Source organism: Drosophila obscura, unplaced genomic scaffold, assembly GCF_018151105.1.
Source record: "Drosophila obscura isolate BZ-5 IFL unplaced genomic scaffold, ASM1815110v1 contig_46, whole genome shotgun sequence".
Lineage (NCBI taxonomy): Eukaryota > Metazoa > Arthropoda > Insecta > Diptera > Drosophilidae > Drosophila > Drosophila obscura.
Genome location: NW_024542835.1, coordinates 406,832 through 430,576, shown reverse-complemented (window position 1 = coordinate 430,576; position 23,745 = coordinate 406,832). Strand labels below are relative to the sequence as shown.

Here is a 23,745-nt window from a genome sequence, read left to right as displayed (position 1 = left end):
CGCTGGGTCTCATTTGGATGCCAAAACAAGACCAACTGCGAGGACGAACCACAAAAAGCCAAGCAACACGCATCACCAAAAGGGTCGTGTGCTCAGAATTGGCCCAAATCTTTGACCCACTGGGTCTCTTTGCCCCGGTGATAGTCAAGGCAAAAATATTTATGCAACAGCTGTGGGAGATTACACTCGATTGGGACGATGAACTGCCACTACAACTCCAAAACGAATGGAAGGAGTACCGGGAGGACCTACAATCATTAAACTCAATGGAGATTCCCCGGCACGTATATGATGGAAAAGTGCCAGTCACCCAGGATCTACATACCTTTGTAAACGCATCGGAACGAGCCTATGGCGCGGCAGTGTACGTACGAGCCACCTAAAAAAACAATCAGGTCTCTGTACGACTATTATGCTCAAAATCTCGAGTAGCACCCACCGCCAAACAATCCCTACCACGTCTAGAACTGTGCGCTGCAGTTTTAGGTGCCGAACTCACCAATCGAGTTAGAAAGGATCTCCATATGAATCTTGACACAGTATCAGGAAGCTTCTGGACTGATTCCACCGTTGTACTGTCCTGGATTAACGCATCGGCGTCCACATACCACACATTCGTGGCAAATCGAATCGCCAAAATCCAGGCATTGACTAACCAATTACAATGGCGCCATGTTTCATCAGCCAACAACGCAGCAGATGTCCTTTCAAGAGGAATCCTAGCAAGCAAGCTAAGGGATCATAGTCTATGGCTATACGGACCATTATTCTTGCACGGATCAGGAGGTAAATGGACAAAACCACCCATCATTGAGCCCAGCAATCTCGAGAGAAAGGCTAAGCAAGTCAGCTTGCCAATCGCATCTAGCTCTCTCGGAGAAGAGTTATACACATGCAGACATAGCAACTCGTTCAACAAACTACAACGTATTGTAGCGTACATGTTTCGCTTCTGCTACAAAACTAATAGAGCACCTACAACGACACTTTGCGCAGGAGAACTATGGCGTGCTCGCACTATGATCCTACGAACGATTCAACAAGTTGAGTTCACAGCGGATTTAAAACAGTTAAAACGCTATAAAACAGTGGATAAAAAGAGTTCGATCAGTTCGTTATCTCCCTTACTAGGAGATGATGAGCTCATCCGAGTTGGCGGAAGACTCGAAGAAGCTCAAATTCCGTTCAACGCAAAACGTCCAATCCTGCTACCGTACAACGACCCAATAGTCAAAATGATTATGCGTGAGCTTCATGAGGAAAATCTGCATTGCGGTGCCCAAGCATTAAGGGCAGTCGCAAGACAACAATATTGGATTATCAACGACAAGACGATGGCTAGAAGCATCATACATAGCTGTATTAGATGCACCAGAGCCAGACCAAAGCTGATGTACCAGACCATGGGCAATCTTCCAGCACAAAGAGTCACGCAAGCACGCCCATTCCTTAATGCAGGCGTTGACTACTGTGGACCAATTATGATCCACCATAAAATCCGAGGAAAACGACCAGATAAGGCATACATTGCCGTATTCTGCTGCTTCTCCACAAAAGCTGTACATCTGGAGTTAGTAAGTGACTTAACCACAGATGCATTCTTGGCAGCACTCCGGCGATTCCTTAGCAGACGCGGGAAGTGTCAGACTATTTATTGCGACAACGCAACAAATTTCGTCGGCGCAAATAACAAGCTAAAGGAATTGAAAGAAGCAATATTTAGCGAAAAGACATATGCTCTGATCAAAAATCATTGCAACAACAAACAAGTGGATTTTAAATTCATTCCTCCTCGGGCCCCATCGTTTGGCGGCCTCTGGGAAGCTGCGGTAAAATCAGCGAAAAGGCTGTAATTACAACCACAGAAACAGCATCCTTGACGTTTGAGGAGCTGAATTTTCACAGTCAATAAATGTGACGCAATTTGCAAACAAGCCTGGAATATTGTATGAGAAACTTGGAACCTCAAGAATGACCACTTCCGAATGGACCATGATTATATACTACGACTTGGATCCATATTGGAAGGATATGCAAGTCATGTCAGCCGGAATGTCCGAACTAAGACACATGTGCCCTGAACTCAAAAATGTTCCAGCGTGCAACTCCATATTTCAACACTTTCAACATTTGTACAAAGAACTACAAACAGGAAATATGTTAATGAAAGCCTCTCGACAATGCAGATCACCGCTGGATATAGTAGGAAACGTGGCACACCAGCTTTTCGGTGTACTTGACTCTACATATGCTGAGAAAATGGCCAAAGTAATCGAAAAGGTACAAACCAACGAAGACTTTCTGCTACATCTACTACGAAATCAAACGTCAATTGTCGACTCCACAATGAACGTGATCAGGAAGGATAAGTCAGCCATGGACAACCGCCTAAAGGTATTGGAACAACAAGTGGCAACCATCAGCCGAGAAAGAGGAACATATCACGGCGATCATCTAATTCAGTCATACCTAGGGCTCACAGCACATCTAACTCTGCTGACAACGAGTCTTCAACGTATGCAGTCTGACATATCTGATGTATTAATCGGCATTCACCATCGGACAATAATCCCAACGCTAGTATCTCCTGAGCAATTAAGAGAGCAACTAGACCAAATCCGGGATCACTTGCCAGCTGATCAAATGTTGTCTGTCACAACACAAAATGTGATACAATTATACAGGCTAATGCGAGCCGAAGGAACACTGACAACCACACATGTCATTTTCAAGGTGACACTACCGTTAGTTTCAACAGTTCAGCTCGAAGTTTTCAGTATCATGCCGATTCTGGTCTGGGACTCAACAAGTTGGAGCTTATTCAATCTCAAAACGACCATAATTACTGTGAACACTCACCGAGATACATTCATGGGATTTACTCCAGAAGAATTTCGACGCTGCTTTAAACTACTCAACGCAGAATACATCTGCTTTGATCATCAAACAGTCTTCAATGTCGACAATCGCTGTGAGTTTCAGTTTTTTAACAATAAAACAGCACTGTTTGTAGTAGGGCGCTTCCTAGTGCTGCAGATAAGCCCTCAGAAGATCCAAAGTGTCCCGCAATGAATAGGCACAGTATGATGGTTAACAAATCGGTTTATTGGGCACTCGAAACGGCGCGGTTGTTTGATTATATGTGTGTATGTATGTGGGTGTGAATATAAACGATTCTATGTATCGACGCGTACCGGAATGTACGGGGGTGGGTAGAATACTAAACTCCCGCTTAGTGAGCTGGCTGCCCGCCAACTCGCTAGCGCCAGGCAAGAGAGAGCGCGCTCCGGCTGTTAACAACAGCCCCCTGCCAACTCGCTGCTGCTACTCTCAACATCCTCCCCCCCCTTGCAGGACTGCAATGGAGAACCTCTATGGCTGAGTGCACGCCCCAGAAACAATCCATCCGAATACGGTGCTTTGGGCCACGGGAAGACCTTCTCCTAGGGCGAGGAACCCGGGTTGGATCACCTTCTGGTAAACGTCGGCGCCGAGCACGAGGGAGACAGTGGATGGACGATGGAAGCGCTCGTCGGCGAGGCGAATGTCGTCGAAACGGGTTCGCACCGCCTCGGTCACGGGGCGTAGTGGCGTGCGGACGCGCAGGCGGGGCTCGACCTTCAGCACTGCGTCCACTTGGAAGTTTCCATTCTTGGCGCGGACAGTCGCAGTGCACACCTTTTCGGTGCCAACCCGCGTGGAGGGCAGTTTGAAGGCGATGGCCAATGACTCGTCGATGCTGCTCACTGGGGTACAGGGGTCTATAAGAGCCACTGTCTCAAAAGTTCTTGAACCCGTATCTAAGACCACCAAGGCCGTCGGGAGAACGTTGATGCTCCGGTTCTGGAGGAGCGTAGCCACGGATGGTGCCGGATCTTCCACGACGGGGCGGCTTTCGGGGAGACGACGGCGTCGTTCAACGCTAGAGGCTGGAGCCGCCGGAGGGGCTGGTCCGGAAGCGCGGCCTGAACGCTGGGACGCACGGTTGTGGAGTAGCGTGTGGTGGTTCCCACCGCACACTTTGCAGCCCTTGGTACTGCGGCAGTCTCTGCCGGAGTGCCGATGAGCCAGGCAATTAGCGCAGTACTTGTTAATCAAGACGGCTCGGAGTCTCTTCTCGGCGTCCAGGCGAAGAAAGCGTCGGCAGGCACGGAGCGGATGGCTTCCGGAGCAGACTCGGCAACGGTAGGAGTTACTACCTCGAGAACGTCTACTCTCCGAAGTGCGGGTGTTACGAGACCGTGGAGCCATCTCTAAATACGGAAACTATGGCGAAAGAAGAAGACAAAGAATAGGAGACGGGTTAGTAACGGGATAGGAAGCGGGGGACGCGCACGCTCTTCGTTAATGTTGGATGGAGCGAGGAGGTTCTACGGACAGAAGAACGACCTTTGCGACGGGCCTTTTGAGGACCCCCCGTGCAGTGAGGATGTCGACTACACGGACCCGATCGTCGGCGCCGGGGTACACGGAATGGATTCGTCCGAGACGCCATTCATTAGACGGCAAGTTGTCTTCCTTGACGACGACCATATCACCAATCTGCAGATTGGGCGTGGGCGTTTGCCATTTGGTCCGCTTGTGGAGTTCCTTGAGGTATTCCTCTTTCCACCTACGACAGAACTGTTGGTTGAGTGCCTTCAGATGTTGCCATCGATTTATGATCGAGGTGAGGTCACCCTTAACTTCTGGCTCCGCCGTCGCCATTAAGGGTCCCCCCCGTAAGGAAATGCCCGGGAGTTAGGGCCAGTAACTCCGTCGGATCTTCGGACATAGGCGAGAGCGGTCTGGAATTAAGGCACGCCTCTATTTTCGAGAGAAGCGTGGAGAGCTCCTCGAAGGTGTATCTACGAGTGGACGTGGCCTTATAGAACAGGGTTTTGAAGCTCTTCACTCCGGCTTCCCAAAGTCCCCCCATATGTGGGGCCCCTGGTGGGATGAATTTCCACGAGACCCTTTGGTGACTATACGCATCAATCACAGAGTCCTTAAATGCTTCTAGGAAATCACGGGCCAGTACTGTGGCTGCGCCCACAAAGGTCTTGCCGTTATCGGAGTGGATACTCTGTGGACAGCCTCGTCTCGCGACGAACCGCGCGAAGGCAGCGAGAAATTTCTCGGTGGTGAGGTCGGACGTAGGCTCCAAATGAATAGCCTTCGTGGAGAAACACACGAACACGCACACATACCCCTTGGTAATAAGGCACGCCCGCCCTGTGTAGTTGCGGATTTCGAAGGGACCGGCGTAGTCAATTCCGGTGTGCGTGAAAGGTCGGGAGAATGAAGTTCGCTCCCTGGGGAGATCCCCCATCAGTTGAGTTTGCAACTTCCTTTTGTGGATAAGGCACACTTTGCAAGAGTTCACGACACCCTTCATCAGCTTCTGAATCCGTGGAATCCAATACTTGGATCGGATAAGTCGCACCATCAATTGGCTGCCCCCGTGAAGAGTGATCCGGTGTGTGAACTGCGTGAGGAGTCGCGACAAACGACAGTTATACGGAAGAATTATGGGATGTCGCTCGTCATACTTCAGCCCTTTCGCCGTAGATACACGGCCGCAGGAGCGTATGACCCCATGTTGATCCATAAACGGATTCAAATTCAGGATAGAACTTGATCGAGGCACTGGACGCTTCTCACGTAAGGAGTGATACTCTTGAGAATATTCTCGGCGCTGAGTTTCTAGGATAAGAGTTCGTTCAGCCTCGTTAATTTCTCCGCTTGTAGGATGGATCTCCTGTGCGTACGGTAGTTTTCGGCAGCGCTGTAGGAAACGCAGGACGTACGCGCGGACTCGTAGAGCTTTTTCAAGCGTGGAGAATCGCTCGAGGAAGTCTTCGGGTGGGCTGGTTGTGAAATGGACTTTCACAGCCCGCTGCTCGAGGTCTATGACGGGGGTTTCCTGATCTTGGAGCGGCCATTGAGAGCGTGGTTGCTGTAACCACGAGAGCCCATGCCACCAGAGATGGTTGTCAACCAGATCCTGTAGAGGAACCCCCCGACTGGCTAAATCCGCCGGGTTGTGCTCGGAGCGCACATGAGACCACTTTTGGGTCTCGGTGGTTTGAGCGATTTTCGTCACTCGATTGGCCACGAAGGTGGGCCAATGGCATGCAGGCTTGTTCAACCAGGCGAGAACGATTGTGGAATCTGTCCAGTAGTAACAGGTAGACCCTGTCGTTGGCATACTTGGCAGGATAGCCGTCGCCATTTCGGCTAGAAGCACGGCCCCGCACAGCTCTAACCGGGGAAGCGATACGGTTTTTACGGGCGCAACTCGTGTCTTCGCTGCCAGTAGATGCACGTCGATACGCTGGCCCATCTCAACGCGAACATAAATCGCGGCGCCGTAAGCCTTTTCTGAGGCATCACAGAACCCATGGTGCTCCACCTTAACGGATGGCTGGGAACCAATCCACCTTGGGATACGGATCTTGGTGAGACAGGAGTAGCTACGCAGGAACGCTTGCCAGTATTGACACAGTTCGTTCGGAAGGTTCTCGTCCCACTCCAGTTCCTGCAACCAAATTTCCTGCATGAAGATCTTGGAGCGGACGATGAACGGTGCCAGCCACCCTGCAGGATCAAACAGTTTCGCTATCTGCGAGAGGACTTCTCGCTTGGTGTAGGATGACTCAAGCGAGAGCACCGGAGGAACAAAGAAGAACTCATCGGAGGTCGCTTTCCAGCGAATGCCGGGGGTCTTTGCCGTGCTCTGTGCGTCAATCTCCAGGAAATCAGTGTGGAGGAGGTGGTCACTCGGAATCTCGGCCAATACGTCCTTGTGGTTGGCTGTCCACTTTCGTAGCGGAAAACCTGCCGAACTGAGGGCGGCCTGTAATTCGCCGATGGCTAGCTGAGCCTCCTGTGTGGAGTCAGCGCCGGCGAGGACATCGTCGACGTACATAAAGTGCCGAATGATATGACTAGCCCTGGGGAATTGCGATTGGACGTCGTTGGAAAGCTGTTGAAGGACTCGAATGGCGAGAAAGGGGGCGCAGTTGACGCCAAAGGTGACGGTTTTCAATTCGTAATCACGAATTTCCCCCTCTGCGTTTCGAAACAAGATTGTCTGGAAACGAGTGTGTTCTGGATCCACCCAAATCTGACGGTACATTTTGGTGATGTCGGCGTTGAACGCATATCGGAAGTAGCGCCATTTCAGAATCTGAAGGGTCAAATCGGATTGTAGGACCGGGCCCGCGTGAAGGAGGTCATTCAAGCTCGTTCCGTTCGCGGATGGGCTGGATGCGTTAAACACCACACGAAGCTTCGTTGTAGTGCTATCGGGTTTGATTACTGCGTGGTGAGGGAGATAGTAGTTGTTGGAGTCGTGGCTCGGAGGGACCTCTGTCATGTGGCCCAGATCTGAGTATTCTTGGATTACGGAAACGTACTGTTCGTTCAACGGCGAATCTCTCTTCAGACGTAGTAGTTTGATGATGTTAAAAAGCCGTTCCGTAATGAACGTAGCCTCGGAGCCCGAGTCGATTAGAGCGCGGGCACGGAAATTTGTCCCCAGGTGGCAAATGTTAATTATTGCCGTGCCTAGAAGAACGGGCCTGGTGCCCGAGGTGAAATAATTTTGCACGGTGGGCTGAGCGTCGGACGAATTGGAAATTTGCGCGGATGTGGACGACTCACTGGAGGCAGGAGTACCGCGATGCAGCAGTGTATGGTGACGGGCTCCACACGTGAAACAATTGTGAGCGCTGGTGCACTCTCGGAGCTGGTGACCTCGGGCAAAACAGTTTAAGCATAACTGCTTCGTCTTGATGCAGCTTGAACGTGCTTCAACGTCCATTTGGAGGAAGTGCGGGCAGAGCCGGACCGGATGATTCTCTTTGGAGCAGAGATCGCACTGCTTCGGATTAATGTGGGTCTTGAAGGAGTGAAAGTTCCTCGGAGGAGGACTGCCTTGAGACCGGAATGGGTTGGCGTGGCTTCCGGAGGATTGCGGATTTTGACTGCCTTTGGACGGTTGCTGATGCGGATCGCTTCTAGCCTGGGAAGGGTCGCTCTCCATGGCCTCTAGCGTCAGGTACCGCTGTGTCAGGAAGGAGTCGATTTCCGTCCATGGAGGCATTTCCTTCTTGTCAGTCACTGACGCTTCCCACAGAGCCCGGGTCAGTTTTGGCAGCTTGGATGCACAGATGGTCACCAGAATACTATCCCAATTGTCTGTGCAGACCTTGGAGTGGGCCAGAGCAGTTAGAACACCTTGAATGGTGCTCTGAAGCTCTTTCAAGGCACGACTAGTCTCGGAACCCACGCGAGGCAGCAATAGCAGGATATTTATCTGGTTGGTCACCAGGAGTCGATTATTTCCATATCGACTACGGAGGGCTGACCATGCTGCCTCGAAACCGTCATTGGTAAGTGGGGACTTTTCTACTATGGCTTTCGGATCGCCACGGGTTTTAGTAGTGAGGTGGTACAGCTTTTCCACCGGGGACAGCCTCGGATTGTTTATATAAATCGCTGTAAATAGGTCGCGGAACGTCGGCCAGCGAACGTAATCCCCTGCGAAAACTTCAATGTCACAGGGGGGCAGCCGACAACCGCCCTGGGAGGTCTGCGGCCCGGGAGGTCGGAGGTCTGGGCGGTCTATTTGGGCTATGAGGTCCGCCACGCACCGCTCATAGCCCTCATAGCACTCGCCATACATTTTCTGAATTTCCTCTTGGTCTTCAGGGGCCTCGCACAGCATTGCCAGCGAACATGCCTCAAATTCAGCATCCACCTTGGCCCACATGTTTTTGAGCTGGTCACGACGGACCTGTGAGACCGCGGAGGATGGGGTGGCGGTCCCTGGAGTGGTGAGCCGTGCCTCCAAGGTGGTCAGCCTATCGATGGCTGCCACAAACTTGGCCCGTGCGGAGGTGACAATCGGCTGTGCCATTGGAAGTGTGGAGCGAGGATCGACTAGTTGCGGGTATGGAGGCGAAAGCACCTTAGTCGGTATCGGCGAAGGAAACAGCACCGATTTGGTCGTCGCCGCCGTGGCACTCGTGGAAGCCCTTGGAGTACCTAAGGACCTTGCCCTTTGAGTCCCCGAGGTCGGCGTTGATGGCACGGATGAGCTAGATGGCCTTGATCTACCAGGCGTAGGCACCGACAAAAACTTCTTGTTGTCTTCCACACCTGTTGGCATACTAAGAAGGACCGCACGCGGAAGCACAAATAAACGCCAAAATGAGGACTGTGCGGATAAAGCGGAAATGGACACCACACCAGAGGCAGAACAACAAGGAATTGTTTTCCTGTCGAGCACGACTATCGGACGATATTCCTCAAGAAAATTGATATTTTCTTATTGGCAGGGGTTTTAATGCACGAAAAAGTCGAAAACGGAATCAGCACTAGACTACGATATTTGATATATCGGTATTGGATTTTATTTCGTCGTAGTGGGTGATGTGTAAGACGATCTTAGAGCGAAAACGGAAGTGTTCGGGAAAACTATCGGATGATATGACGCAAGAAAAAAGGATATTTTTCTTGTTCCCCGCGGTTTTGGCGCACAAAAGAATCACAATCGGGATCCGCACTAGACTACGATATGTTTAAATATCGGTACTGGAATGGATTTAGTCGTAGTGGGCGATGGACAAGGTGATTTGCGAAAAAATATTAACTACTCGATGGATACGAGGCCCGTGAGCGATATTTTTATTTTTGCCACCACTAGGTTTTTTTTTGGTTTGTCACCTCTAGTTTTTTTGGCACTTTGGAATTTGGCGCGGAAAAATGCAAAAAGACTGCGGAAATGAGCTGTGCCTCTTGTTGGATGAATTTATCCCGGATGTGGGGGAAATTGCTCGGGCTGTGGGTCACTTTAGGGGCGCCTGGAATGCTTAAATTCTTGGTAATTGCGAAATTTGCATAAGCAGCGGAGTGCTGGTACCGCGTATCGGACGAACGCGTTCGTGCCTACATATACTAAGTGTGGTATGTAGATGTGGAGTAATCGGTATTTTTTAGGTATTTTCCCACCGGGATTAATGAGGTTTATTATTTATGAGAAGTATTGAGTGAAAATAATAGCCTTTTTACACTGGGCGCGTCTGCTATCGATATCGGCATAGACGCAATGAAGCAGAAAAGGCGTTTACATTGGAAGACGTGCGTCTTGAATTTGGATTTGGGTGTTTGATGACAAAGAAAGATACACAAATTTTTGAAAATCAACAGAATTAAGCAAGACGTCAGGAAAATGGACGAAAAAGAATTGATTCTCATATTTAAATATTATTTTCAGACATTTCATTGTAGAGTTTGTGGGAGTTCTTCTTCAAATTATGAAAACCACCGAAGTTCGTCTCCAGCAGTGTCTTAATGGCATCAGGGGGTCAGAAAAATTTCATATGATAATAATACAATCAGTTTCAAGTATTTTATTTAATGACTTTATGTATATTTTCACCTTTTTGCACAATCATACATTTTTAGCGCCAAAATTTGATTTTTGATCTACAATTTTTTGTTGTTATTAGTGGTGATAGTTGCGCTGATAGGCAGAAAATACCAAAAATGACCAAAATCAATCGAATATACCGAATAGACGCACATGAATCAGACACTGACGCAACTTTTTGCCACCACTAGGGCCCTATTCTTAACCTTTGTAAAAAAAACTGCGTCTTCGCCAAGACGCAAAGAAGCATGACGCAGCCCCAGTGTAAACGGCCTATAAGATTGTAAGAATATACAATTCGATATACACAATAAACAATAAATACAATAAACAACGCCAATAAATTACTTCGGATGAGTGTTTTATTGGGGGCGGGGTATGTGTGTGCGAATCAGGCACAACATATGCACATGCATATATACATACGTGTCGGACGCCGGTATTGTGGCTGTGTAGCGGATAATTGCTAATAGCTAACGGAAAGTGTTAGTGAGATCGGACAATATGTACATAAGAATATATGTACATATGGATAAGTGGACACTCGGACGTAAATAGTGCGGAACGCCAATCGCGGAAGGAATCGATTGGCGGCACAATATGAGCGTACTTATCTGCAGTTCTCTCTGGAATCCACCGATGCTTGCTGGGACAATCTCGATTCAGCAAGAATCCGGCTCGAAGGACCAATGTTTGTAGTAGGGCGCTTCCTAGTGCTGCAGATAAGCCCTCAGAAGATCCAAAGTGTCCCGCAATGAATAGGCACAGTATGATGGTTAACAAATCGGTTTATTGGGCACTCGAAACGGCGCGGTTGTTTGATTATATGTGTGTATGTATGTGGGTGTGAATATAAACGATTCTATGTATCGACGCGTACCGGAATGTACGGGGGTGGGTAGAATACTAAACTCCCGCTTAGTGAGCTGGCTGCCCGCCAACTCGCTAGCGCCAGGCAAGAGAGAGCGCGCTCCGGCTGTTAACAACAGCCCCCTGCCAACTCGCTGCTGCTACTCTCAACAAGCACCTTTATGTGAAGTGACCCACACGAAGGCGGACATGGTGTGGTCCAAAACTCAGCAAGGAAATAAATGGATTTTTGCAACACACTCTACAATGAGACTTCAGGCAGTTTGCAACGGGTCTCCGTCAACCATACAACTAGAAGGAACTGGCTTGCTCTCACTGTCACCTGGATGCACTGCTCGCAATACAGACATAAGCATCAGTACCTTCAGCACAACAATCAGTGAAGTCAAATCAACCTACACTCGATTTGGGGACATACGATTACCAACGACACCCCCTTCGCCAGCAACTGCACAATTGGAGAACCAGACATCAGACTATCTTCAAGAATTGGAAGATTTACGCCTGCAATTAGTGGCAATCAATCAACAAAGGCTGCCACACCATCTCAACACAGTGCAGCATCATCAAATCGCTACTTATGCTGCCCTAGCAATATCAATGCTATGGATTATTGCGTTCATTCTCCGGAAGAAGTATCAATCATGGAACCCAAGGCCGTCAACAATCAACCAAGCAGAGCCACGCGGATCATCACCCCCGATCCCCATTCCACGCCGCTTTTCAGTCGATTTGGGCGATGGTTGAACACCAGTTCAACGGCCGGGAGAATGTTCAGTCGCATATTTATGCAGTAATTAATATTACATAATATACACTTATCGAATAAGTCAGGTCGACCCATGTAACGGGAGACATAATAACAAACGACAAAGCATTGTAGCTGAGTCAACAATAGCCGCTTCTGCAGCAATTTCTGCCAACCATGCGATCGCTCGTCAGAGGGCAAAAACACTGGTGCAATTGCTGACTATCACAATTGCCCAATAACACAATATCATATTAAATCCAAATTAATTCAATATTAATTCCAATTCCCTTTTACCATATTCTTACTAGACTCAGCACTTTCTGTACCTTTTGTTACCTATAAATAGAAATTAAGTTTGTTGAATAAAATCAGTATCAGAAACAGTACCATCACTGCCTGTTCACTCATTCTCTACAACTGCAATCAACAGAGGCTGTCGCCGTGTCTTCAGACCCTCATTTGCTCGACGTAGGAAACCCTCTCCGCAGTCCAACTGGTTCAAGTTCTAGTTGCGACGACAAATTTGTAGACGGTTTATGTACCGTATGCATAACAAAACACACACACAAACACACATTAACAACTAGAGTGACGTGAAAAAAGAAGCACTGAAAAAAGCTTTACAACGAAATACCAGAATAAAAAAATTCTTAAAATAAAGTTCTGCCTTAAGAAAAAAAAAACCATAATTCTTTAAAAAAAATTTAAAGTCCCATATCTATCAGAAAAAGTCGGTTAGGATCCTTGAGGAAAAAAGAATTTGATTTTGTCGAGTAATGTTATAGAAGAAACCCATTGCAGAGCCCATAGAGGATTAGATGAAAATTACAAGCAAATATCTCGATTATATTATTGGCCAAATCTATATAAAAAACTAAAAGAATATTTACGAAACTGCGAAATCTGTAACAAAAACAAATATAATAGACACCCTGTTAAGATTCCATTAGGGGCAGCCCCCATACCGACAAGAGAAGGGGAGCAACTACACTCAGAAATATTCTATGCCCAAAACTTGACTTACATAACTTGCATATATTCTTACTCCAAATATTTAGTAGTTAAGGAAATTGAAACAAAATTAAATATTGAAAATAAGCTAATGGAAATATTACAGCAATTTCCTTTAGCAACCTATTTAGTGACAGTCCGCACAGCTTAGATCGTTTTGTAACGAACCATGGTTCTAGCCATGGCTCGTCACAAACGGCGGAGTGTCAGCGCATCCACGCTAGTCGGCAAGAATAATCAAACTGATATACACAGAGCCAAAGAACCACGGTTCTCCACAAATAGCGGTGCGTCAGCACATCCCGAAACAGCACGAAATTCTCGGTCACCCCCACACCCACACTCGGCCTCGAAACATCGACCCAAACTCAGCTTCTGCGATGCCAAGGTCGCGAAATCAATCCTAAACCCAATTCCCAACTGCAGCCTGCACCTACTGCGATGCAGTCGCAGCAAAACCCCACTGACCCACAATTATTGTCGCCCAATAATAATAAGTCATCAAAACACACTGATTCACTTACAATTGTCTACGAAGCACCAAGCTTCGAACCACTTACCACGCCCCACAATTATTCTCACCAATAATCATAAGTTAGCAATAAGCAATTATTTCCGGGTCTCAGGTGCGATCGCCAGCTGCATAAAAGGGCCAAGATCGGCCGAAAGAGTAGGCAGTCCATCAGCCCGAATACAAGACACAGGCAGTCCATCAGCCCAAACACAAAACACTGCACGAGGCAGTCCCTCAGTCACACACCCAAGACACTGCACTACGCAGTCCACCAGCGCACCATACAACTACAAGCCAGAGTAGCAACGTAAAAGAATTAAGTGAATGAATAAATACTGAATAAACAAAGAACAACCAAAAACAAAACTCTCGCATCATCATTTCTCCCTTGCCTACTGCATTTCAAGCCAGCCCGACACCTGAAGTCACCTAGGACTTCGCAGATTTTACAACGAAACAATTTAACTATTTACTACGCAGACCCCAGGAATAGCAGTTCCAATAAAAAAATAGAAAGAGTACATTCCACACTTGCAGAATTACCCCGATGCATTAAAGACGAATTAAATTTGGCAAATTTTTCAGAAATAGTATTTAAGGCGGCACAGACCTTACCATACATTCCACAACAGATCAAAAACCTTATGACATATTGTTTAGCAAGATTGAACACAAAAATATGCCATTAATACTAAAAGTTGCTCAGGATAAAATGCTTTAAGTCCACAAGAACCGAAAAGACAAAGAATATTCAGTGGGAGAAGTAATCTACTATCTAAGAAACATGGAGAAAGAAATAAATTGCATTCCCGGTGTAAAAAACAGGTAGTTAGTGAAAATCTACCGAATAAAATCATAATCAACAATAGGAATCGAGTAATTCATAAAGATAACATAAAATTTTAAGATAATTTTCGTATTATTTTATGTTTATTGTATTGTTTATGTATTCTTATATATTGATATTTAGTTTAGTTTTGATAGTGACATCGGACGTCATCGACTCTACTCACAGCGACTATTTATTACTCAAAGATGACAGAGATCTTTATATTTATGAAACATACGCTGACCTTTTCCACGTTACCAATTTAAGTTTTTATAGAGGGACTATCGACATGGAATCCAAATATGTCACTAAATCAATTAATACAGATAATGAATGGAAAATAGCGATGGATATTAACTTGGTTAAACTAATGCTTTCGGAATTAGTCTCATCGCTTATAAAACGGGGAGTTAATAAATTAGGAACTATCTGGAAATGGATAGCAGGGACCTCAGATCATGACGACTTTATACAAATTCAGCAAAAAGTTAACGATTTAATCGCAAATAATAACAAACAGTTTATAATTAATTCAAATTAATTAATTAATTTTTCCGGGAGATTGAATTGCTATCAAACAACTTGCAGAACCTCATTTTTAATGATGAATATTAAGAAAGATATTAAGAAAGCATCGCCTAAAATTAATTACCTTCGACTTTCTGAATTTAATTGATACCATAACTTTATTAAAAATAAACATATTTAACACAAAAATATTAAATAAGAATGATATAAACGACATTTACTAACACAAAAATCAGCCTGTTGAAATAACAGATTTACTTGACATCACAACGGTTAAAATAATGCGAAACTCTAAATTAATAATAATTTATATAAAATACCCAGTAATCAATGACGTTTGTAATCTGTATCATGCAAGAGCTGTTTCGCAACAAGACGGGAAATTAGTTAGAAAGTAGTAGGCGTTGTAGGCAACAATATTTTAAAAGGATCATATCTCCTTATATTCAACGATTCAATTATTATTAATAACAAAACATGTATTAATGAGGAAAAGAACATTTGGAAATATGTATAGCATCTTAAATATAGTAATTATGATTTAATTAATTATGAACAATCAAATGATTCAATACTTACTTTTGACAACATTAACATTGTAAATCCAATTATAAGAATCGGAAAAACTGGGTTACCATTTACAACTTTAATATGAATACTTTTGGTATTATTACTCTTATTTTATTTCATTTATAAAATAATAATTTTTATCTTATCCAAATGGCTCATGAAACCTAAAGAGGAATCCATAGAAAACAACATTTCTCAATTATCAGAAGAAATTAGAATACATCAGAAACCCAAAATGTATCGCGGCGACACATTTAAGGAAGGGGGGGAGTTAACGTACCCGTTCTTATAAGAATATTATTCAATTTATAAACAATCTTTGGCTTCCCATTGTAAGCTATAAACAATCTTCGGTTTCTCATAGTTGGAAGTCAGGCCACTCAGAATCAGGCCGTTCAAGCCACTCAGGCCACCCAGCAGTAATATAAACAATTTTTGATTTCAAATAGAAATCCATTGGTCTCAAACCTTTGCGTTGCAGCTGTGGCTGATTTCTGCAAACTCTGCAATTTGGAATTTCACAATTCCTCAACTGGATGATCGAATCCAAATCGATCGAATCCAATCGAACCCAAATGTTTATAGAAGCTTACCGAAGAGTAATCAAGGAGGTTTCATGTGAACAAAATTATTAGAGTTAAGGCAGTTGGTTTCTAGCCCGGTCAATTATAAAAACCTTTACACTACGTCTTTTTGTGAAAGAAATCTTTTTTAAAAACACAACGTTCCACCGCATCAATTTAATTTATATGTACATATATATCAAGGGGTCGTGGCTTGGCTCATCTAAAATTTACGTATTTATAAGTTATGAATGTGTTTTTTAATTATTAACTAGTTAGAATTTAAATCAAAGAAGATATTAAGCAACATCTCTGCAGCGTACTCTAATGGCCGACTACGTAGGGCCGTTTAGTTAGCATGGGTTGGAATCAAAAATGACTTATATCTCCTAAAAGGTGCAATTTTGGTAAAGGTTTTTTTATACCCGTACTCAAAAAAGAGTTAAGGGGTATATTAGATTTGTGGTAAAAGTGGATGTGTGTAACGCAGAGAAGGAAACGTTTCCGACCCCATAAAGTATATATATTCTTGATCAGCATCAATAGCCGAGTCGATATAGCCGTGTCCGTCTGTCCGTCCGTCCGTCTGTTCGTCTCGATGAGCGCCTGGATCTCAGAGACTATAAGAGCTAGAGAAACCAAATTTGGTTTCCAGACTCATGTGATATCACACTGCTACAAGTGTATTTCAAAATTTGGCCCACCCCCTTCCGCCACCACAAATAACGAAAATCTGTGGCAGGCACAATTGTAAAGATACGATACAACTAAAAACGCAGTATCGTAGATAATGCCCATAATGCCGAATCTGAATCAGATCTGATCATAATTATAGCCAGAATGAAGAAATTCATTTTCAGTTTCTTCCTCCGCCGCACCCTGCCCGAGACACTACTCATTTTCCTACTCGCTCGCACACTCTGCTGCGTTCAGTGCGCGAACAACCCCTAGCGGAGGAGTTGTAGAATATGAATGCCACATCTATAATCTACATGTTAGATGTAAAATATACATTGTAGATGTAGATGTAGATAAAATGTAAAATGTAAATTTTTTTTTTTTAATTCTAAAATTCTAAAATTCTAAATTCTAAAAAATCATAAGCTCAAAAATGTATATACTGACTGACTACGGGTATAAGTAGAGTCGCGTCCCCAGAAGCGTTCCTTCTCGTTTTAAATTCATATGTAAAATTTGTTCTTCAGATGATCTTAAGTTGTAACGAACCCTTTTTGTCCGTCGGAGCTAGGCAGGGCTTGCTCAGTGGACGGAGTTCGATACAACGAATTTATGTTGTTGCCCGACGACCAAGTAAATACGCAGGGAGTTTGTGGCTTGTGTAACGATATTTATTACGACTTACAGTAGGATATACTATAATTACACTAGTCAACACGATTTTTCCTCAAGGAACAAAACGAACTTTTTCTTAAAGATTTGGGGCTTAGAAATGGTTTGATGATATTTTTTTTTTTCTATGGCAGAACTTTTTTTTAAATTTGAAAACTGGTATTTTTGGGGAAAGGCGGCGCGATCAAGTACCAAATGTACAACCCTTGTTCGTTTGCTTTGTTCCCAATTGGCAGTTGGGCCCGCCGCCTTCAAAAAGGTATTTTTTGTTCATTTTTTCCATATTTTAGGTTTGGTTAACGAATTTTACCTCCAAAGTCTCTCCATAGATTTTAATGAGCGATACCTTAAACGACGCCAAATTAACGCACCTATACACAAAAAAATAGAGGACACAAGATATAATTTTTTTTCGACTTTTCCTGAGTTTTTAAAGTCAAAATTTCGTAAAAAATACCCCACAAATATCATCATTTTTGCATTTCAATGCTTTATATTTCGCAGACGGTAAGCTGAAATCACAAAGTGTTTGGCATCAACTTCTAGCTGTTTTAATTATCTTTTCAAAATAGCAAAGTTCTTTACAACCAGACGTAAGATACTAGAGTTATGTGAAAAAAACAAGCGCTACCTCTGAAAAAAGCTAAAAAAAAAATACCAGACTTCAAAAATTCTTCAAAAAAAAGTTCTGCCATAGAAAAAAAACCATAATTCTTTAAAAAATTTTAAAGCCCCATATCTATCAGAAAAAGTCGGTTTGGATCCTTGAGGAAAAAAAAAGTTCGATTTTGTCGAGTAGTGTTATCGATCCGCCGCTCTCGTGAACTGTTTCAGGCGTAGCACGTTGGTACTTCTGACTCACGGGCACGATCTCAGCGTATGCCTCAATCCGCCTCCCTGAATCCGCACTCAACCGTTCGCTGTTCCCTCTCGTATCACCGAGCCAATGCTGAACTCCTCTTAACTGTACACTCACTCTGCGCTCAGGCCCTGCCTTGTGTTCCGGCTTGTCTCACTCGCCTTGACGTATTCACTCCGTCACTTGACCGTTCACCTTCGTTTCCCGCGTGGAAAGCGACTCTATCACCGCCTTCAGCCCCCATATATGGGCCTCGACTAACGGTACCACCACGCGGTCCGTGTTTTTCCATCGGTCATTCCTTTTGATTGGCGTGATCTCATGCCCATATTTGGGCATGCGTCGTGCCACTGCCCACCCGATCTCATTGTCCCGCTCTCCTTGGCTGACCCGTGCCTCCTATCCGCCACTCTCTGCGAGAGCGCGGCGACCTCGCCGCATCCGGATATCCGCGGATAACCGCCCGGGCTTTAACACCTTGAAGCCAGTGCGGAACCCAGTTCCTCACAAAGTACTATTTGAGCAAAATGCATTTATCTTTGCCTTTTAAGCTCGTATTTTCATTTTTTCAAAAACAGAAAAATGGTCCAACTTTGAACAGCGATTATAATTATATAAAAATTTTGGTTTTGAATAGCTTGATCCATTCCTAATTGAAGTGTTACACTTTTTTTTTCCAAATTCGACAGCACGATATCCGACTTTTGCAGCGAGTTTTCGGAAATCGAGCCACTGTGCGACGTTTCTGGGATCATGGGTTTCTACGTAACAGCGACTCGGGAAATTTTGATTCATTGCTGACATATGTACACCTCTTATACGAAAATCGCCAATATCCAATAACACTACCCGACACGATTTTTCCTCAAGGAATCACACCATTTTTTTCTGAAAGATTTGAGACTTAGAAATTGTTTGATGATATTTTGTTTTCTCTCTTTATATATATATATATATATTATATTAGTTTAATTCCAATTTTATTTGAAATGAGAGGGGATTTCTATTCTATAAAAAAGAAATATATACTTGCGATATTTTCTTCAATACCTTTTGTTTGATATATATGTTGTGCTTAAATCTCTCTTGGTATGATCAACCACACTAGAGGAGACGGGTGCCAATCTTGTACAAGTTCTCCCAATCCTCTTCTGCACGTTTAATAGCCAGTGTAACCAGTTAAATGTTTATTTTTAAATAAAATAATTTCTTATAAATACAATTCCTATTTGTATATTAAACTACGCTTACTTTTAATTCACATATAAATTGACCGTTCATTATCCTATGCATTGTCTTAAACAAGTTAAATAATACAAATGAGTAATACATTAAAGATACAAAAAAAGAACACTATAAACATTGAACAGATCATATTGAATAAATCGTATCCTTCATACGCGGCTTTTATAATGGTATTTGTTTTTTATTCAGCCTTGTATTAAATTCCAACATAACTGAAAACATTTTGCGACTGCAAACTTTTTATCCATTATCATTATAATGGTAATGATAATTATCAAACGTTGTCTCTAAAGACATTTCAGTCATATAATGTTCATACATGTGCAGTTATAATTTTGCTAAATAAGATCAAACCGGAAATGCAGAAACTTTTGTCGAGACAAACTTTTCTATATATGTATAATCTAAATATTTTATTTTTCAGATAACTTTGTAAGAGAGTGTTCTTAGTACCGTTATGTAAATTGTTTACTTTAATAAAATTCTGATATGAAGAACTATGCAATATTTAATTATATAATTTAAACAAAATACACGAATGCTTTGGCATGGACAGAAAAAAACGTCTACAATCTGGAAACTTTTTAATCATCGGCTGGATATCTCGTAGAACGCTCGTAGAAGTTTCGAGTCAATTCTAATCTCAAGGCTTTTACGACTATTTAATTTTCATACGAATGAATGTGTGTACTTTTTACATAAATATTGGTTCAGTGCAGCCTGTCCAATTGATATCAAATTATATTTATATTAAAGATTAATACATTTAATATATATACTCGTATGTATATGCTATATTATCTAAGTAAATGCAACAATATAATACTTGGTTCCTAGATATATGTATGTATTGAATTATTTGGGTTTGCCAATAAAATAGCTAAATGCTTTAAATTGCACACCGTTCAATTTGATATTTTCGTTTTGTCATAATTCACAAAGAAATTTATGAATCAGAACTGATTTGCGAGTAGGTTTCCATGGAATGAAAGTCGTCGCTTCGAACCAGACCAACTTTTAATGATAGATTTTGGGCTTTAAACATGCTTACTGATCATTTTTTTTCTATGATAGAACTTCTTTTTAAAGATTTTTGGAAATCTAGTATTTTTTCATGCGTTTTTAAGAGGTAACGCTTTTTTCACATACGGTATGTATTTATGTATGTATTTCACATTAAGGTATGTGAAAAAAGCGTTACCTCTTAAAAACGCATGAAAAAATACTAAACTTCAAAAATTCTTCAAGAAAAGTTTTGGTATAGAAAAAAAAACATAATTCTTTAAAAAAATTTAAAGCTCCCAATCTATCAGAAAAAGTTGGTTTGGTTCGAAGCGGAAAAAATAAGTTCAGTTTTGTCGAGTAGTGTAATTTAAGTGATGCAAGACAAAATTGTACTATATAAATTGAGACATTCTTATTTTGCTCTAAAATTTCGATATATGCTCCCGGCTGTTGGGAGATGCAATTTTTTTTGTTGCATTGCCTGTTAATGGGGTCGCTGTCGTCACTATAAGGGGTATCTTTATGTCATTTCCGGTTGGGTATACTGCTGGGCATATTTGAATGTTGGGCTGCGCTTTGCCCAAATTTATATGAGTGAGTCTATCGCTGGCTAAGTTCCGTTGGTGGTGGTCGCTTTTACTTTTATGGCGGGTCAAAGAAGCATTAGTCGTTGGGCAGGGGGTCCAAGCGCCTGAAAATATATTTTAAAAAAAGAATGAATAGTATAATTTTAGAAATGGTTCTTAAATAATAACACTAGTCAACACGATTTTTCCTCAAGGAACAAAACTAACTTTTTCTTAAAGATTTGGGGCTAAGAAATGGTTTGATGATATTTTTTTTTTTTTCTAGAAAAAAAACCATAATTCTTTTAAAAATTTTAAAGCCCTATATCTATCAGAAAAAGTCGGTTTGGATCCTGTGACGGATCTGGATCCTGTAAAATTTATATATGTATATATGTATGTACATATATGAATATAAATTAGGTCTATTCTTAAATATTATCACAAGCTAAGTTGACATTGATATGTCCATAGTCCATCTGTCTACTTCTATGATAACTAGTCAATCTGGCTTTGACTATAGAGGAGAGGGCCCGGCTGTGGACAAGTTTGGTTTTTGCCTCATAACTTTCGACCAATAGCATATTACACAAACATATGTGTACCAATTTAAAGCTAGAGGTATTAGCTAACTACACAGCTCGACAAAATTGAACTTCTTCTTTCTGCTGTGGACAACAGGACCTTTTCTTATAGATTTCGGAGAGAAAATACCATATTAAAAAAAAAAACGAGAAGGAACGTGCGAGTCGCTTCTGGGGACGCGACTCTACTTATACCCGTACTCAATCAGTATATACATTTTTAATCTTATGATTTTTTAGAATTTTAGAAAAAAAAAAAATTTTACATTTTACATTTTTTTGCTACATCTGATATCTACATCTACAATGTATATTCTACATCTAACATGTAGATTGTACAATGTACATGTTCCATTTAGATTCTACATCTCCTCCGCTAGGGGTTGCTCGCGCACTGAACGCGGCAGAGTGTGCGAGCGAGACGGAAAATGAGTTGCGTTGTCGTTTGTTGGAGGGGGGACAGGGGAAGCAACTGAAAATTAATTTCTTCATTCTGGCTATAATTATGATCCGATCTGATTTAGATTCGGCAATCTGGTAGATATGGGCATTCTCTACGATACTGCGTTTTTAGTTTTATCGTATCTTTAAAAATGTGCCTGCCACAGATTTTCGTCCTCTGCAGGGGCGGAAGGGGGCGGGGCGAAATTTTGAAATGCACTTGTAGCAGTGTGATATCACATGAGTCTGGAAACCAAATTTGGTGGCCCTAGCTCTTATAGTCCCTGAGATCCAGGCGCTCAACAAGACGGACAGACAGACAGACGGACAGACGGACAGACAGACATGGCTATATCGACTCGGCTATTGATGCTGATCAAGAATATATATACTTTATGGGGTCGGAAACGTTTCTTTCTCTGCTTTGCACACATCCACTTTTACCACAAATACAATATACCCCTTAACTCTTTTTTGAGTACGGGTATAAAAAATACAACTATACAAATACAAAAACAACTAGGACCCGGTCCAGAACAGGGCCCCTCCCCTACTGCATTCAATTCGAACCTTTAGATTAGACTTAGTGTAATTTGGCTGTGTTGGTTGGGTATTACACTTTTTTTCTCCTCTTCTGTACCTTTGGTTGTCTACTTTATTTGGTTGTCCGTTATCCTTATCCCACTCCTATTAACACAGCTTTGGGATAAACTAGAAGGAATTATTTCCGACACCATGAAGTATACGGGTATATGTATAATATTTACAATACACTGCACATATACCCTTGATTATGATTAATAGGCGAGTAAATATAGCTATGTCTGTCTGTCCGTCCTTCTTTTCTTGTCGTGTAGTTCTCAGAGACTACAAGATCTAGAGCAACCAAGTTTTGTTTCCAGACTCATCTTATATCACATGTATCACAGTGTATTTCGAAATTTCGCCCCGTACCCTTCCGCAACAACAAAGGACGAAAATCTGTGGCATCCACAATTTATAAGATTCGAGAAAACGTATCCGAGGGCATCTGAGGATTAATTTAATTAAAAAAAAAACGGAATGCTTTTAATATGATTAATATTAAATACCTAATTCAACATTAAAAAAGTGGCATTACTGTCCTAACTTCGAAAGCCCGCATCTCACTAGGACGCTCGCGGATTGAGCGCGGAAACGTTAAAAGAAATTTCAGTCAGCGGATTGGATAGTGATTTACTAAAATGATTATTTTATTAACTTAAAATTTATAATGTTAAATTATTTGGATGATGGTTAATCACTAATTGAACAAGCTTTATAGGTATGTAAGATTCTAATTGTTTTATGTATTTTTATGGGTGTCTTTAATCAAATAGCTAGATCAATAGTGCGCGATTTCGATATGGTGAGTGACTTGTGTTTTATAGTGTTATGACATTAGATTTGGCCAATTTTGCTGCGTCAACTGGAAAGCCAGCTTGAAGCATCTCTCACTCTGACTGCAGGAATTTCCCACGGCTATCTCTATTTTTCCAACTAGTCAGTTAGCTAAGTCTTCGGTCATAGCACAATAAGCAGTGTATTTAAGTCATGGTAATAGAATTTTTGAAACCAACCGAGAAAGCCTGCTGTTACACCTAGAAAAACAAATTTCTAT

General features: G+C 42.7%; 2 protein-coding genes across 2 annotated transcripts in view; both read right to left on the bottom strand.

Moving 5' to 3' along the window:
* Positions 1-3,372: 3,372 nt before the first annotated feature.
* LOC121404891 lies at positions 3,373-11,263 on the bottom strand. Its single transcript, XM_041595288.1, has 2 exons — positions 11,031-11,263; positions 3,373-4,266 (listed from the first exon to the last, which is right to left on the bottom strand). Exon 2 carries the CDS (start codon positions 4,249-4,251, stop codon positions 3,373-3,375), a length of 879 nt encoding a protein of 292 aa, XP_041451222.1. The 5' UTR covers positions 4,252-4,266; positions 11,031-11,263.
* A 12,082-nt stretch (positions 11,264-23,345) lies between these two features.
* The window catches only part of LOC111078555 (Down syndrome cell adhesion molecule-like protein Dscam2), a 150,345-nt gene continuing 149,945 nt past the window's right edge, over positions 23,346-23,745 (bottom strand). Inside the window, exon 26 of the mRNA XM_022373290.2 lies at positions 23,346-23,725. The gene's annotated coding sequence lies outside the window, so the exon portion shown is untranslated. The remainder of the gene's footprint in view (positions 23,726-23,745) is intronic.